The sequence below is a fragment of the Pelobates fuscus genome, chromosome 1 (assembly GCF_036172605.1).
Source record: "Pelobates fuscus isolate aPelFus1 chromosome 1, aPelFus1.pri, whole genome shotgun sequence".
Classification (NCBI taxonomy): domain Eukaryota; kingdom Metazoa; phylum Chordata; class Amphibia; order Anura; family Pelobatidae; genus Pelobates; species Pelobates fuscus.
In genome coordinates, this window is record NC_086317.1 from 384,651,686 (window position 1) to 384,667,957 (window position 16,272).

Sequence of the window (16,272 nt, forward strand, 5' to 3'; positions counted from 1 at the left end):
AAAAAGATTTGCGAGTGTCTACATGTGTATGTAAAATAATGTGTATGTGTGTGTGAGACACTGTGCATGTTCCAAAATTCTGGAGGCAGACACATTAAAAGTAAATCTTCCCTGTTTGGGGGCCATGAGTGTGTGTTATCAGATTCTATAGATACATTTAAAAAAGGCTTGGATGCTTTTTTTTTTTGCAGAAACAGAACACTAAAGGGTATATTTGATGTATGTAAACAGGTTGTTGATTCAAGGAGAAATCTGATTGCCACCAGCAAGAAATAATTGTTCCCCCTTTTGTGGCATAATTGGAAATGGCTACAATTGTTTTAGTTTTTTTTTTTTTTGCCTTCTTTTGGATCATCGACCTAAGATAATGGGGTTGTTATTGATGGACTTTTTTCAACCTAGATAACTATGTAACTATGTAATTGGGTAATTGGGGGAGTAAAATGTGAGGAGTGTAAAAGGTGGCTTCAAAATGCATCTTTATCTAGGTAAAAATCCTTACACCAACCCTGTTGGTGTGCTATGAGGACTGGATTGGGAACCATAGACTTTGATGAATATTGCCTGGCAATTTTGGCAATAAAGATAATGCTGAAGAGTTCACAAACCTTCATGGCTGTAAATGAAGCTGGAACGGTGTAACAAACAGACAAACTAACAAAACAAAAATAATCCCCTTCAAAAATTAAATTACAATTTATAAGTAGAAAAATATACTCTAAGACTGATTGTGCAGCAGCTGTGTTAAAGCAGATTTCCTTTAGAACATTACAATAAGACTTGTTCTAAAAAAATATATTTTCATTCATTCATTCAAGGAATATGACAACACTCAGGATCCGATCATCTCCTGCCCTATTATATGTAGTAAGCAGATAGTATATGACATTGCTAAACCATTAAAAATGTAGTCTTTATGAATTGTACTCGTCAAGAGTATAGTTTATCTGTCTGGAGCAGTTAGCCCATGGCAACAGCAAGTTCAACTTATAAAGAGATAACTTTTCGTGGGCCTCACAAATCTTTATATTAATAATAACAGAGCTGAATATTTAGGCCCCAATGGGTTCAAAGTAATAAGGGTCTGCACTATATTTGCAGGGCTAAAAATGCAACAAATACACAATTTTTCCATGCCCATTGGATAGCTATTGTATGTTAAGAATATTGCAGTATTTTATAGGAACAATCAGCCAGGCAAATTGAAAATTAACATGGTTTGACCAAAAAGAAAGACCAGACCAGAGGTAGTCAACTTTGGCTCTCCAGTTGGATTTCAGCTGCCACGATACTGAACAAGGGCAGTTTGAAGGCCACTGATGATGGAAATAGCACTTTAAAGACAATTCATTTTCAGACTTTATACAGAAAGGTTATATAGAGTTCCTTTGCATTGCTCTCCATAGGTTGGATGTTAGAAAATCATACAACTATCAGTTAATTAAAAACAAACAAATACCGTATATACTCGAGTATAAGCCGACCCGAATATAAGCCGAGGCCCCTAATTTTATCCAAAAAAACTGGGAAAACTTATTGACTCGAGTATAAGACTAGGGTGGGAAATGCAGCAGCTACTGGTAAATTTCGAAATAAAATTAGATCCTAAAAAAAATATATTAATTGAATATTTATTTACAGTGTGTGTATAATGAATGCAGTGTGTGCGTATGTGTGTGTGTATGAGTGCAGCGTGTGTGTATGAGTGCAGCGTGTGTGTATGAGTGCAGCGTGTGTGTATGAGTGCAGCGTGTGTGCATGAATGCAGTGTGTGTGTGCATGAATGCAGTGTGTGTGTGTATGAATGCAGTGTGTGAATGCAGTGTGTGCAGGGCCGGTGCAAGGATATTTGCCGCCGTAGGCAAAAAAATTTTTGCCGCCCCCTCCCCCCCCCATATGTCCTGACTTCCCCTCCTCCTCCCTCAGTGGTCCTTACCTCCCCACCCCCGTGTTCCTTCACCCCCCCCCCCAGTGGTCCTGACTCACCCCTCCCCTAGTGGTCCTTACCCTCCCCTCCCCTAGTGGTCCTTACTTCCCCCTCCCCTCCCCTAGTGGTCCTTACTTCCCCCTCCCCTCCCATAGTGGTCCTTATCCCACCCCCTCCCTCTCATAGTGGCCCTTATCCCCCTTCTCCCTCCCATAATGTTCCTTATCCCCCCCCATCCCTCCCATAGTGGTCCATATACCCCCCCTCCCTCCCATAGTGGTCCTTATACCCCCCTCCCTCCCATAGTGGTCCTTATACCCCCCTCCCTCCCATAGTGGTCCTTATCCCACCCCCTCCCATAGTGGTCCTTATACCCCCCCTCCCTCCCATAGTGGTCCTTATACCCCCCTCCCTCCAATAGTGGTCCTTATCCCCCCCCCTCCCTCCCATAGTGGTCCTTATACCCCCCCTCCCTCCCATAGTGGTCCTTATCCCCCTTTTTTTTGTTATTAATTTTTTTTTATTATTATTTTTTTTTATTTTATATATATATTTATTTTTTTTCGTCCCCCCTCCCTGCTTGATACATGGCAGGGAGGGGGGCTCCTTCCCTGGTGGTCCAGTGGCAGTTCAGTGGGGGGGAGAGGGGGGCTGGCAGAGCTGTAACTTACCTGTTCTGCAGCTCCTGTCAGCTCTCTCCTCCTCTGCGCCGTCCGTGCAGCTCCTTCTATCAGCTCACACTGTAAGTCTCGCGAGAGCCGCGGCTCTCGCGAGACTTACACTGGGAGCTGACCGAGGTGCTGAACGGACGGCGCAGAGGAGGAGAGAGCTGACAGGAGCTGCAGAACAGGTAAGTTACAGCTCTGCCAGCCCCCCTCTCCCCCGGTCTGTATTATGGCAATGCAAATTGCCATAATACAGACAGTGACTCGAGTATAAGCCGAGTTGGGGTTTTTCAGCCCAAAAAATGGGCTGAAAAACTCGGCTTATACTCGAGTATATACGGTAAATAAATAATCAGTGCATCTTGTCCTCAAACCCCTCCTGGATTTTGGAACCAGTTCTTAGTTAAAATGTTCCTGTGGGGACAGGTGTGATGCAAGTCTCTGTTGTTTGACTGAGATGTGAATCCATGCTTTGGGATTTCTTGTGAGACAACAGGAAGGATGGAGAGGACATAAACATGGAGTGATCACCATTTTGTCATGAGCCAAAGATAAAAGACTATCAGGGCTTACTCAAAGATCTAAAAGCAAGTGATTGCCATTCTTGGTTGCCTCAAAAAGGTACTTACAATTTAACAGCATTCTATAACTGCCAAATATTGTGTTACTAGGAATGCTCCATTGTTGCCAATGATGTTCTGCACTGTCCAGCTACATCAGATATGACTGTGGACTCTAAGATTACAAGCTTACACAATCACAAGAAAAAAACAAAACTAATAAGATCTGCTTTTAAATGACTCCAAGTTACCTTGTTCCTTTAATAATAATTAACCTTTTTCATATAACATGCCAACGGCAGTCATCTGAAAAAATATTATAACATTAAAGAACGCAGCTTTATGGGTTAAACTAGCAGATACTTGCGGAATGCCCTTATTGTCACAAGGCTTTTTATGTTTTTAAACCTCTGTCCTTCTAGCAACAAAATAATTAGTTAGTATTAGAGCATTTGGAAATTGTGTTGCTATTCCACTTAGATAACTCTGTTGAATCTACTCTTTGAAGCTACACCTTGACATAGGTCAGCAGAAGGATATCATGGGTCGCGTCCCTCCAGAACTGCAAAACCCCCACTTTTTAAGCAGCACCTTCAAATGTATCTATTTTCAACATGTGGTTAACTCAAGGCATATCCCAACCAAGAACTTGCTTAGCCAGCACATAGAGGATGTTGCAGTACCAATGAATCCCATTGCTCCATACCAGTTCTGGGAGAGTGGAGTATACACTATGGAGAAGTCTCAGAGGGGCAAAAGATTGATGTGCCAGTTGATGATATTCCATTGCTGCATAGCAAGATGTTAACACGCCATCCACTAGCAGGGTACCATGAGCAGTGAGTGGAGCATACACCCCAATGCCTTCCTGCCTAGACACCCTTGTGACTCTGGATGGTAGCAGTTGAGTGCCATTGACATGAACATGAATTAGGTCCCCGACTTGGACACGATGAGCAAAGATTGGAATGAACTCTACTGATCGTTCTCTAGATACGAAGATCAGATGGTACGGTGTAAGGTGGAGCTTATGTGGGTGTTCCGTAGCTTCAATAACAACAAATGTGACAAGTTTATCCAGATCCTTGTGCAAAAAGAGCAATACTTCTGTAGACGTCAACTGTCCTGATTCGTCAGCAGTCAGCACTTCATCTCCGTACTGCAGTTCAGAGAGTTGTTTTCGTTGCCCACCAATCATCGTCACCATTGCAGTTCCAGGAAAACAGCCACCAGAACGGACAGCTACAGAGTTATCTGTAAGGAAGAAGATGTTAGAGAGATAGCATTTGATACACCTTGGGTTTAAACTTTAAAAAAAAATAAGTCATTGTAAGCTATATGTACAAGTTGAAGCTGAAAGAAAATTTTGTTCACAGAAGAACTGTATTTTTGAAAGATGTCTGAAAACCGGAAGGCACTTGCAGAGTCGAGTAGCATTGCTGCTGATTGGTGGCTGAAAGCGGTCAGCTGACGCTCTAAGCCAATCAATCAATTCATAAAACTTGCTTTAAAAATAACATGCAAGTTTTATGAATGGGGATTCACTTATTGGCTGAGAGCATCAGCTGACCGCCAATCAGCGGTGCCACTGCCCAATTCTGCAAGAGCACAAGGTACATTTGGCACCGGACCACAGACTTTGGGATTAAACCGCTAGAGAATTTCGTAAGATAATCCAGTGCCAGGGACCTCCTGGCACCTTAATAACTTAATTTCTGTAAAGGTGTTATGGTGTCCTAAGTGTTCTATGGCCCCTGATTTATCTTTGACTTGACTGGATTGTGTTTAAATAAATCTCCACGTCCTCTAACAATATTGTTCTCTTGTTATTTGTCATGACATTTCTTTCTAAATGTAAACTGAACTCAACTAACTGTCCATGCCTTTCTACATCCAAAAAACATTGACCTTTACTTTTCTCTCATGGCTTTTTTGTTTTTGTTTTTTTAACCCTAGTTCGGTCTACCATTTGAATACAATCTGCTGATAAATATAAATATGTTCTCTTTTCTACCAATCCTCTATGACTCTTTCTGCATCATATCATTCATCCAGGTCTTTTTCTCAATGCTAACACTACCATCTGCCCCGTGAGTCGCGCTGCTCTCAAGAATATTTTTTACCCCGCCAGTGCAGCTGGACCCGGCACTGTAAGGAGGACCACCGGGTGGCCCATACACTTAAGGTCATCTAGTGAGCTTGTATCAGCATGGGCCCGATCAGGCATGGCCCTTTAAGAGTGTGACCGGGACCCTGGCTTTTTCGGCAGCATGGGAAGAAGTGACAGCCTCAAGTCACTTTCTCCCATAAAGAGAGGAGCTGCTGCGAGAGAGGGTTCAGGGCCAGATTAACATAGGGGCTGATGGAGCTACAGCAAAATACATTTATTTATTTTTTTACTATTCTTCACATGCTCTTGCTTAACCCCTTAAGGACTGAGCCAAATGTACACGTTTTGATCAAAATAAAACGTAAACAAAACTTGGAATTTGACTATATTTCTGTTCAACCGTAATTCACCTCTTTCATATTAAGTGCACCCACACTTATTATATATTTTTTATTATATATTATTTTATTCATAATACTGTTTGCTTTTACTGCAATAAAATACATATTTGTATTCAGCGATGTCTCACATGTAAAACAGTACCCCCTATGTACAGGTTTTATGGTGTTTTGGGAAGTTACAGGGTCAAATATAGCATGTTTAATTTTTCATTTTTTTCACATTGAAATTTGCCAGATTGGTTACGTTGCCTTTAAGACTTTATGGCAGCAGTGAGTGGAGCATACACCCCAATGCCTTCCTGCCTAGACACCCTTGTGACTCTGGATGGTAGCAGTTGAGTGCCATTGACATGAACATGAATTAGGTCCCCGACTTGGACACGATGAGCAAAGATTGGAATGAACTCTACTGATCGTTCTCTAGATACGAAGATCAGATGGTACGGTGTAAGGTGGAGCTTATGTGGGTGTTCCGTAGCAGACCATTTCCAATAGTAGACAACCCAATGTATTGCAAATGGGGTATGTCCAGTCTTTGTTAGTAGCCACTTTGTCACAAACACTGGCCAAAGTTAGTGTTAATATTTGTTTGTGTGTGAAAAATGCAAAAAACGTATTTGAATTCTGGCCAGTGTTTGTAACTAAGTGGCTACTAAAAAAAGACTGGACATACCCCATTTACAATACCTTGGGTTGTATTCTTTTGTAAATGGTATGCCATCATGGGTGTAATTCTCATTCCTGGGCTACCATTCAGTCTCAAAGGCAACGTAACCAATCTGGCGAATTTCCATGTGAAAAAACTGAAACGCAAATCTTATATTTGACTCAGAAGCTTTTGAAAACACCATAAAACATGTACATAAGGGGTACTGTTATACTCAGGAGACTTCTCTGAACACAAGTATTAGTGTTTCAAAACAGTAAAATTAATCACAAGAATTATATTGTCAGTTTAAGTGCAGTTTGTGTGTGAAAAATACAAAAAACTTCACTTTCACTGATGATATAATATTTGTGTTCAGAGAAGTCTCCCAAGTAAAACAGTACCCCCGATGTACAGGGTTTATAGTGTCTTGCAATGTTACAGGGTTAAATATAGTGCCAGCTCATTACATTTTCTGGACTTTCTGCCTGGGTTATCAGGCAGGTCCCGCAAATTATAATTAATAAAATGACTTAATTATATAAAAATATTACATAAATATATGTAGAATTAATATATATATATATATATATATATATATATATATATATATATATATTTAAATTATTTCTATTTATATATAGGTGTATATACATATATATTTATGTATATAGATATACATATTATTTCATTCTAAGTGTATTTTGATATAAATATATATATATATATATATATATTAATATTAAAAAACAGAATGAAATTACACACATATATATGTATATATATTTTTTCATTCATTTATTTTTTATTATTTTTTTATTTTTCATTTTTAACGTATTTATATATTTATTTATTTTATATTATATATATTTATAATTATGGGATGCCAGGTAAGTCCCCCATTGCAATCGCTGGTGTGGGATCGCTGGCGAGCAGGTAAGCCCCCTGGACAGTAAAGCTGAATTTGCGCATTATGCAAATGCTCTTGCTGCTTCAGTCTCTCTAACACTGTGGCATATTCCTTTCTTCTACACTCACTACATCCACTTTTTCTCTGTCCCAGACTGTATAACAGGAGCTTCTGCCTGCGTATGTGTCTGTATGTGTCATTATGTCTATCAGTGTACGTGTCTGTGTATGTGTCAGTATGTCTGTCAGTGTAGGCATCTGTGTGTATGTGTCAGTATGTCTGTTAATTTATGTATCTGTGTGTGTCAGTATGTTTGTCATTTGTGTGTCGGTATGTCTGTCATTGTATGTATTTGTGTCAGGATCGGGTCAGGGATCCAGCACGCAGAGTACAAAGAGTAGCAGATACGTATACCGGTCCTTAGAATGGCCGGACTTAACGTAAAACTACGATAGAATGGTCAGAGACAAGCCGAGGTCGAGGGAACGAGAAGACAGGTAAGCGAGAGACAAGCCGGGTCAAGGATAACAGAAAGACAGGAGAGTAAATACCAAAGCCGGGTCAGAACCAAAAGGCAAGAGAACAACAAAGCACTGTGTGACTAGGCAGGCTAGAACCACGACAGGGCAATGAGTAAATGAGAGAGCCACTGTTAAGTATCCTGGTTAGGGAGAGAAGACACGCCTCCGGCGAGTCCTGATTCGTCTCCCGAGATTTGAGTGACAGGACGTTCCGGTTGGCGTCATGGCGTTGATCTCCGGTCCTCCTGCTATAAAAGGAAGTGACTCCCTCGCGGTCGGCGTTAGCAAGACCGAGTGAGCCGCGAGGGGCCGAGGAGACATGCCGTCCGGACGGATAAACTTCTAAGTCTCTACCTCTCTCAGAGGTAGAGGCTTCAGGTACCCTGACAGTACCCCCCCTCTCAGATACGCCCACCGGGCGGAAGGAGCCGGGGCGAGATGGAAAGCGGGAGTGAAATGCCCTGCGAAGGCGAGGAGCATGAACATCCTCTTGTGGTACCCAACTCCTCTCCTCAGGACCATAACCCTTCCAGTCAACCAAATATTGTACTCTCCCCCGGGAGACACGAGAATCAATAATGGAGTTAACCTCATACTCCTCCTGACCCTCCACCTGAACAGGGCGCGGAGGGGCGATTGTGGAGGAGAATCTGTTACAGATTAGAGGTTTCAGCAATGACACGTGAAAGGAGTTCGGGATGCGTAAAGTAGCTGGGAGAGCTAGACGATACGCCACTGGGTTAATTCGAGTCAAGATCCTGTAGGGACCAATATAACGAGGAGCGAATTTCATGGAAGGAACTTTAAGGCGAATATTCCTAGTACTCAACCAAACTCTATCGCCTGGAACAAAATTCGGAGCCGCCCTTCTACGTTTGTCAGCATGTTTCTTAACCAGCATAGAATTGTGTAGAAGAATCTGTCGAGTCTGATCCCACAACTTCCTCAAATTGGCCACATGGACATCAACCGACGGCACTCCTTGGGAAGGAGAAACCGAGGGAAGAATAGATGGATGAAAGCCATAGTTCATGAAGAAGGGGCTTGAATGCGTAGAGTCACAAACGAGATTGTTGTGCGCAAACTCCGCCCAAGGAATCAAACCGACCCAATCGTCCTGGTGTTCGGAAACAAAACAACGTAAGTATTGCTCAATCTTCTGGTTGGTTCGTTCGGCAGCTCCGTTAGACTGAGGATGATAGGCGGACGAAAAATTCAATTTGATGCCTAATTGAGAACAGAACGATCTCCAAAAACGGGAAACAAATTGGGAGCCTCTATCAGAAGTGATCTCCGAAGGAATCCCATGCAAGCGAAAAATCTCTTTAGCAAAGATCTCCGCCAATTCAGGAGAAGTCGGGAGTTTAGGCAAAGGTACGAAATGTGCCATCTTGGTAAACCTATCGACTACGGTGAGGATAACAGTGTGCCTTTTAGAAACAGGCAAATCCACAATAAAGTCCATTGCCACACAGGACCAAGGTTTGTCAGGAATTTCCAGAGGTTGTAGAAGGCCACAAGGAAGCGAATGCGGTAGTTTAGTTTTAGTACAGACCTCACAAACTCCGATAAAATCCTTAATATCCTTCCGTAACGAAGGCCACCAGAAATCCTTGGAGATCAAAGAATACGTCTTGCGAACACCCGGATGACCAGCCACCTTACTCTCGTGAAGACACTGTAAGAGCTCCAATTGGAGTTTAGGAGGAACGAAATGTCTGGAAGCCGGAGTCAGTCTAGGTGCCAGATGCTGCAAGCTCCTTATCTGATCAAGTAGCGGAGAATGGATTTTGAGAGTAGTGTTAGCGATAATGTTACACTTGGGTACTATAGAGGACAAAACCGGCTCAGATACGGCAGCAGGTTCATATTGGCGAGACAAGGCATCGGCTTTAGAATTCTTAGAACCTGGCCTATATGTGAGTACGTAGTTGAAGTGAGTGAGGAATATGGACCAACGAGCCTGTCTAGATGATAGTCGTTTAGCCTCTCCAATATAGGATAAGTTTTTATGATCTGTCAAAATAGTAACAGGATGCAAAGTACCCTCCAATAAATGTCTCCACTCCTTTAAGGCCATTATAACCGCTAGTAGTTCCTTGTCACCAATGTCATATCTGCTTTCAGTACCTGACAATTTTTTGGAAAAGTATCCACAAGGATGTAATGGTTTATCTACACCCAATCTTTGGGACAGAACGGCACCTATACCTGTCTCCGAAGCGTCAACTTCGAGTAGGAAAGGTAGTGTAGTATCAGGGTGAACTAAAATTGGTGCGGAAGCAAACAGCTCCTTGAGTGTCTTAAAAGCCAGAAGTGCTTCAGTAGACCAATTCTTAGTATCAGCCCCTTGTTTGGTCATATTGGTGATGGGAGCAATGATAGAGGAGTATCCCTTAATGAAACGTCTGTAGTAATTGGAGAAACCAATAAATCTCTGGATAGCCTTGAGACCCTTAGGTAAAGGCCAATCTAATATAGATTGGAGCTTCTCCGGATCCATTTCAAACCCCTCCCCAGAAATCACATAACCAAGAAAGGTAGTTTGGGATTGGTCAAAGCTGCATTTCTCTAATTTGCAGTATAAGCCATGCTGAAGAAGTTTGTGTAAAACCCTTCTGACTTGTCCGTGGTGAGTTTCAATATCCCTGGAATGTATAAGTATATCATCAAGGTATACAATCACACAGTCATCTTGAAACTCCCTAAGAACCTCATTAATAAGGTCCTGAAATACCGCCGGGGCATTGCAGAGACCAAAAGGCATTACAGTATACTCATAGTGCCCATATCGAGTATTGAATGCAGTTTTCCACTCGTCTCCGTCGTGAATTCTCACCAAATTATAAGCACCTCTAAGGTCTAACTTAGTGAAAATCTTAGAACTTTTTAATCGATCAAAAAGCTCGGTGATCAAGGGAATCGGATATACATTTCTAATGGTTATCTTGTTAAGACCTCGGTAGTCAATGCAGGGTCTTAAAGAACCATCCTTCTTTTTAACAAAAAAAAATCCAGCCCCAGCAGGAGAGGAGGATCTTCTAATGAACCCCTTGTCTAGGTTTTCACGAATATACTCCTCTAGAACTAAGTTTTCATTCGTAGACAAAGGGTATACATGGCCCCTGGGGGGCATAGTACCAGAAAGTAAATTAATTTTGCAATCAAAAGGCCTATGTGGTGGTAAGGTATCAGCCTTTCCTTTGTCAAATACTGCCTTTAAATCTTGATACAAGGACGGTATCTGTACTTTGGTAGAATCGGTAGCGTTATTAAGTGCGTTGACACTACAAAGAGGTGACACTTTCTTTAAACAATTCTCTTGACAATCCTGACCCCACGAAACTATTTCCCCTGATCTCCAATCTATAACGGGGTTATGTCTCTTAAGCCAGGAGTATCCCAGGACTATGGGAACAGAAGGAGATGAAATGAGTAGTAGGGATATTTCCTCCTTGTGTAGAATACCAGTAGTTAAGTTAAGAGGTGTGGTCTCCCGGAAAATCACAGGCTCAACTAAAGGTCTACCATCAATGGCCTCAACAGCCAAGGGTGTCTTCCTTAACTGGGATGGGATAGTGTGTTTGGTGAGAAACTTTTGGTCGATAAAACTCTCAGCAGCGCCGGAGTCTATCAATGCCATAGTCTCTAAAGTTCCCTTTTCCCAAGTTAAAGAGACCGGTAATAGGAGTCTATGTTCTTTGTAGTTATGAGTAGAGGACAAAATCGAAACACCCAAGGTCTGTCCTCTAGAGAAACTTAGGTGCGAGCGTTTCCCGGACGACTGGGACAGCTCAAACGTACATGACCTCTGGCTCCACAATACATACACAGTCCCTCCCTTCTCCTGTACTGTCTCTCCTCCTCTGACAGACGAGTAAGGCCTAACTGCATAGGTTCTGAAACCTGTGGAGTTTTGGTTTCAGAAATTTGAAATGATGGTGCTAGTCTAAAGGAAGATTTACCGGTTCTATCTCGAGTATTCTGCCTCTCCCTTAGACGTTCGTCAATACGAGAGATAAAGGAAATTAAGTCTTCCAGGTTCTCGGGAAGCTCTCTTGTCGCTACCTCATCAAGTATTATATCGGATAATCCATTTAAAAATACGTCTATATAGGCCTGTTCATTCCATTTTACCTCTGCCGCCAAAGACCTGAACTCTAGTGCGTAATCCACAAGTGTTTGGTTGTCTTGTCTAAGGCGCAACAGTAATCTGGCTGCATTGACCCTCCTGCCAGGGGGATCAAAAGTTCTTTTAAAAGCAGCTACAAAGGCATTATAGTTATAGACTAATGGATTATCATTCTCCCACAACGGATTAGCCCATCTCAGAGCTTTCTCAATGAGTAAGGTAATAATAAATCCCACTTTTGCCCTATCAGTAGGGTAGGAACGGGGCTGTAGCTCGAAATGGATACTGATCTGGTTCAAAAACCCACGACACCTCTCAGGAGAACCAGCATAACGTACAGGTGGGGTAACTCGGGAAGAAGCACCTACAGTAGCTACCTCTAGCCCTGAACCCACAGAAGAAGCAGACGTATTACGCATCTCCTCAGGTGGATTAATAGGACGTGATAGCAGCGCCTGTAGTGCTAGAGCCATCTGATCCATCCTATGATCCATGGCGTCAAACCTAGGATCAGGAGAACCAAGCTGACAATTTGTACCTGCAGGATCCATGGCCCTGTCGTAATGTCAGGATCGGGTCAGGGATCCAGCACGCAGAGTACAAAGAGTAGCAGATACGTATACCGGTCCTTAGAATGGCCGGACTTAACGTAAAACTACGATAGAATGGTCAGAGACAAGCCGAGGTCGAGGGAACGAGAAGACAGGTAAGCGAGAGACAAGCCGGGTCAAGGATAACAGAAAGACAGGAGAGTAAATACCAAAGCCGGGTCAGAACCAAAAGGCAAGAGAACAACAAAGCACTGTGTGACTAGGCAGGCTAGAACCACGACAGGGCAATGAGTAAATGAGAGAGCCACTGTTAAGTATCCTGGTTAGGGAGAGAAGACACGCCTCCGGCGAGTCCTGATTCGTCTCCCGAGATTTGAGTGACAGGACGTTCCGGGTTGGCGTCATGACGTCGATCTCCGGTCCTCCTGCTATAAAAGGAAGTGACTCCCTCGCGGCCGGCGTTAGCAAGACCGAGTGAACCGCGAGGGGCCGAGGAGACATGCCGTCCGGACGGATAAACTTCTAAGTCTCTACCTCTCTCAGAGGTAGAGGCTTCAGGTACCCTGACAATTTGTTTGTGTCATTATGTCTGTCAGTGTATCTGTATGTGTCTGTGTATCTGTATGTTGTCAGTGTGTGTATCTGTGTGCGTATCTGTATGTAGTCAGTTTGTGTATCTGTGTATCTGCATGTGTGTCAGTGTGTGTACATGTGTGTCTGATCATTTGAGCATCAACATTAAATACAAATACATTCCTCCATTCAAACTGCAACATTACATACAAACATACTCCTGCAATGAAACATCAACACTATGTAAAAACACACTCCTGCATTGAAACCTCAACACTACATACAAAGACACCTCTGTGTTAAACACCAAAATTATATATAAACACAACCATACATTCAAAAACCAACACTAAACATAAATGCACGCTTGCATTCAAACTCTAACACCACATACACACAAACATACTCCATACAAAGACATGCTTACATTCAAACACAGTGCTAAATACAACCCTGCAAGCATGAGAAATTGGTAGAGCCCCAGCTGTCAAAGCATTGTTGGAGTTGTACGACAGCTAGGGTTTTACCTTTTGTCCAACCTTGCAATTGGGGGTCCAATAAAATTCTTGCACCAGGGCTCTTTCTACTTTAACACACTGTGTGCTGGCACTCAATTACGCAAGGTGCAGGTATTCGAGGCTTAACCCCACAATAACCTCCTAATCATAATCATAAACAAATATGAATACCGCACTCTTTCTACTTTAGTTCTTCCACTGCGTTGGGGTGGAAGGAGTAATGGCATGCAAGGGAGTGGTTTCAGGGGGCCGAAGCAAATCCTTGCCCAGGGTCCAATCAATATTAAAGGGGGTCCTGGTTCAACCTCTAATTGCGACATAGAACATGACCAGTCAGATGACTGAGTTTTTGAGTAGTGGATCAGTGTCATTAAATTTATTACAGTGCCTAGTGTGTTCCTTGTTTTTTGTTGTTTGTTGATGATATGTTCTTTTTAGAATATGATTTGATATAAGACATAATATAAAGAGGTAAAGGCAAGACTGCATTCTCATGATTAGGCATTTTTTATACATATGCCATGTCTGTCTCATAAGCTAATTTTATTTTCTATAAAACATTATTTCAAAGTATGATACTGTTCCTTTGTACTTTTTTGTTCTCAGAATTGTTACATCATTATAATTTATTTAAGTTACAAATAGTCCAAAAAGACAGACATTCACTCCCACTGACTGATAATATAACATGTCTCCTAATATAGTACCTGCTTTCACAGAAACATGAATGTGTGCTTTGGATTCATAGTACACCCAGTCAAAGCCAGCTTCTACTGCCAAACGGGCCAGCATTCCGTACTTGTCCCTGTCTCGGTCTGATGTTGTAATGTCCAAAGCTCGCCCTTCGTAGTGCAGGGAGTCATGAGAGTGATGACCGTCCTCATCCCAACCTTCAGTAACCCGCAGCCTTACACCTGGCCACATGTTCATTACAGAGATAGCCAAAGCATTCACTCTGTCCTTACAGCGCTGCAATAAAATAGGGAAATATATTACATTGCGAAGAGAGTTTATTTTTTATATATACATAGCTGAAATTAGATCTCTTATTATGAGCCTGCTCTGAAAGGCAGCAGAGGGATGATGGTGTTAATTTTTTATTTTTTTTAGGTTTGAATTGCCTTTCTAACTGATCTACGACAGTGTACATTCCCTTTTTTGCTTGACATTAGTGAACACCCAGATTTGGACCATCATATCGTCACCTTTGAATGCTTTTGACATGCTATATATAAGATTGGTTGGAAAGTAATTCTAATCAGAAAATACAGTGTTTCTACCCATGGCAGATATAAGACAGGGGTTTATTTAACATCCACAGCCTTTCAAAATCCAAAGCAAAACTAACGTTTCAGCAGAAATAGTTTAAGATCAGTAATAGGTTTTTTCTTTTTTTTATTGCTATACAGAGAATATGCAGTTTTTCATCAAATAAAATATAATATAAAACATGGGACAATGGCTGTCTACCAGACAGCCACTGGAAGCATTTCCTCCATTTACACAGAACTTAACTCCATGAAATAACACTGGACATCCTCATGCTTTGCAAAAATACCATAGGAAAGCATTGATTCAATGCTTTTCTGTGGGGAAGCCTTAATGCACACGCTTGCTGTGCATGCGCATTAGGTTCCCAAATTGCTGTGATGTCATGAAAGGATGGACCTCAGGTTAATTAAAAAAGGGTGTTTAACTCTTTTTTGGGTGGGTTTGGGACAAAGCACTGCTGCTAATGGACAATGTAGTGTAAGAATACAGTTCTGTTATCAAATGCAAATTTATGATTATGAGATGTTATGCTTGCAAAGTTGAGATAATACATTCATTAAAATCACTTTAATTACCGTATATTTCTTTGGGGGGGGGGGGGGGGGGGGGGGGGGGGGAGAGAGAGGGGACCAACTGATATGTAAAGCTGTCTCTACCCAGACACTCTAAGCCAGGGTTTCCCAAAGTGTGGGTCGCCGAGTGATTCCCAGTGGGTCGCACTGACCCACACATTCAAGGCCGCCGGGGACTCGGGAGGCAGGCAGGCAGACTGATAGGTGGGGCCCTCAGTCCATGACTGCGGGTCCGACACCAGGAGGGGGCCCGGTGGCTTGCCCTGTATGCCGCCAGGCCCCTCCATCAGTCTGCCCAAGAAAGAGCCCAGACCTCCGGTCTGCAGCTCCGCTGGGTGCAGAGCTGCAGACTGTGTAACAGAGGTCTCGCGAGCTCCCAGAACGTTGTGCTCTGGGAGCTCACAAGACCTCTATCACACGGTCTGCAGCTTTGCACCTGTCGGAGCTGCAGACCGCAGAGTCAACCCACTGGACTACCAGGGAGGGCACTGGACCACCAGGGAATTTATTCAATTAAAAATAAAGGTAGGACAGTCTGCCCCCCACTGTTACCCCTTCTTTTCCTGTCCCCCACCCATGTAACCCTTCCTCACCTTGCCCCCCACTGTAACCCTTTCTCACTCGTTACGCCCCACTGTAACCCTTTCTCACACTGCCCCCCCCACGCGGTAACCATATCTCACCCTCCAACTCCCATACTGTCACCCTTTCTCACCCATCCCCACATCGTCACCCTTTCTCACACTGCCCCCCTACGCTGTCACCAGCACACACTCTCTCCCACACTGTCACTCTCACCTCCTGTATCTGTGTGTTTGTGTATCTGTGTGTCCTTTTGCTTCAGTGTGTGTGTATTTGTGTGTTCATGTGTGTCTGTGTACATGAGTATCTGTGTATCTGTGTGTGGGAAAGTA

General features: G+C 42.8%; 1 protein-coding gene across 1 annotated transcript in view; it reads right to left on the reverse strand.

Annotated features, from left to right (window-relative positions):
- Positions 1 to 2,939: 2,939 nt before the first annotated feature.
- DHH (desert hedgehog signaling molecule) overlaps positions 2,940 to 16,272 on the reverse strand; it is a 108,339-nt gene continuing 95,006 nt past the window's right edge. Inside the window, exons 2-3 of the mRNA XM_063426090.1 lie at positions 14,222 to 14,483; positions 2,940 to 4,406 (exon numbers count right to left, since the gene is read on the reverse strand). Of these exons, the coding sequence (XP_063282160.1) occupies positions 3,778 to 4,406; positions 14,222 to 14,483 (891 nt within the window). The 3' untranslated portion in view covers positions 2,940 to 3,777. The remainder of the gene's footprint in view (positions 4,407 to 14,221; positions 14,484 to 16,272) is intronic.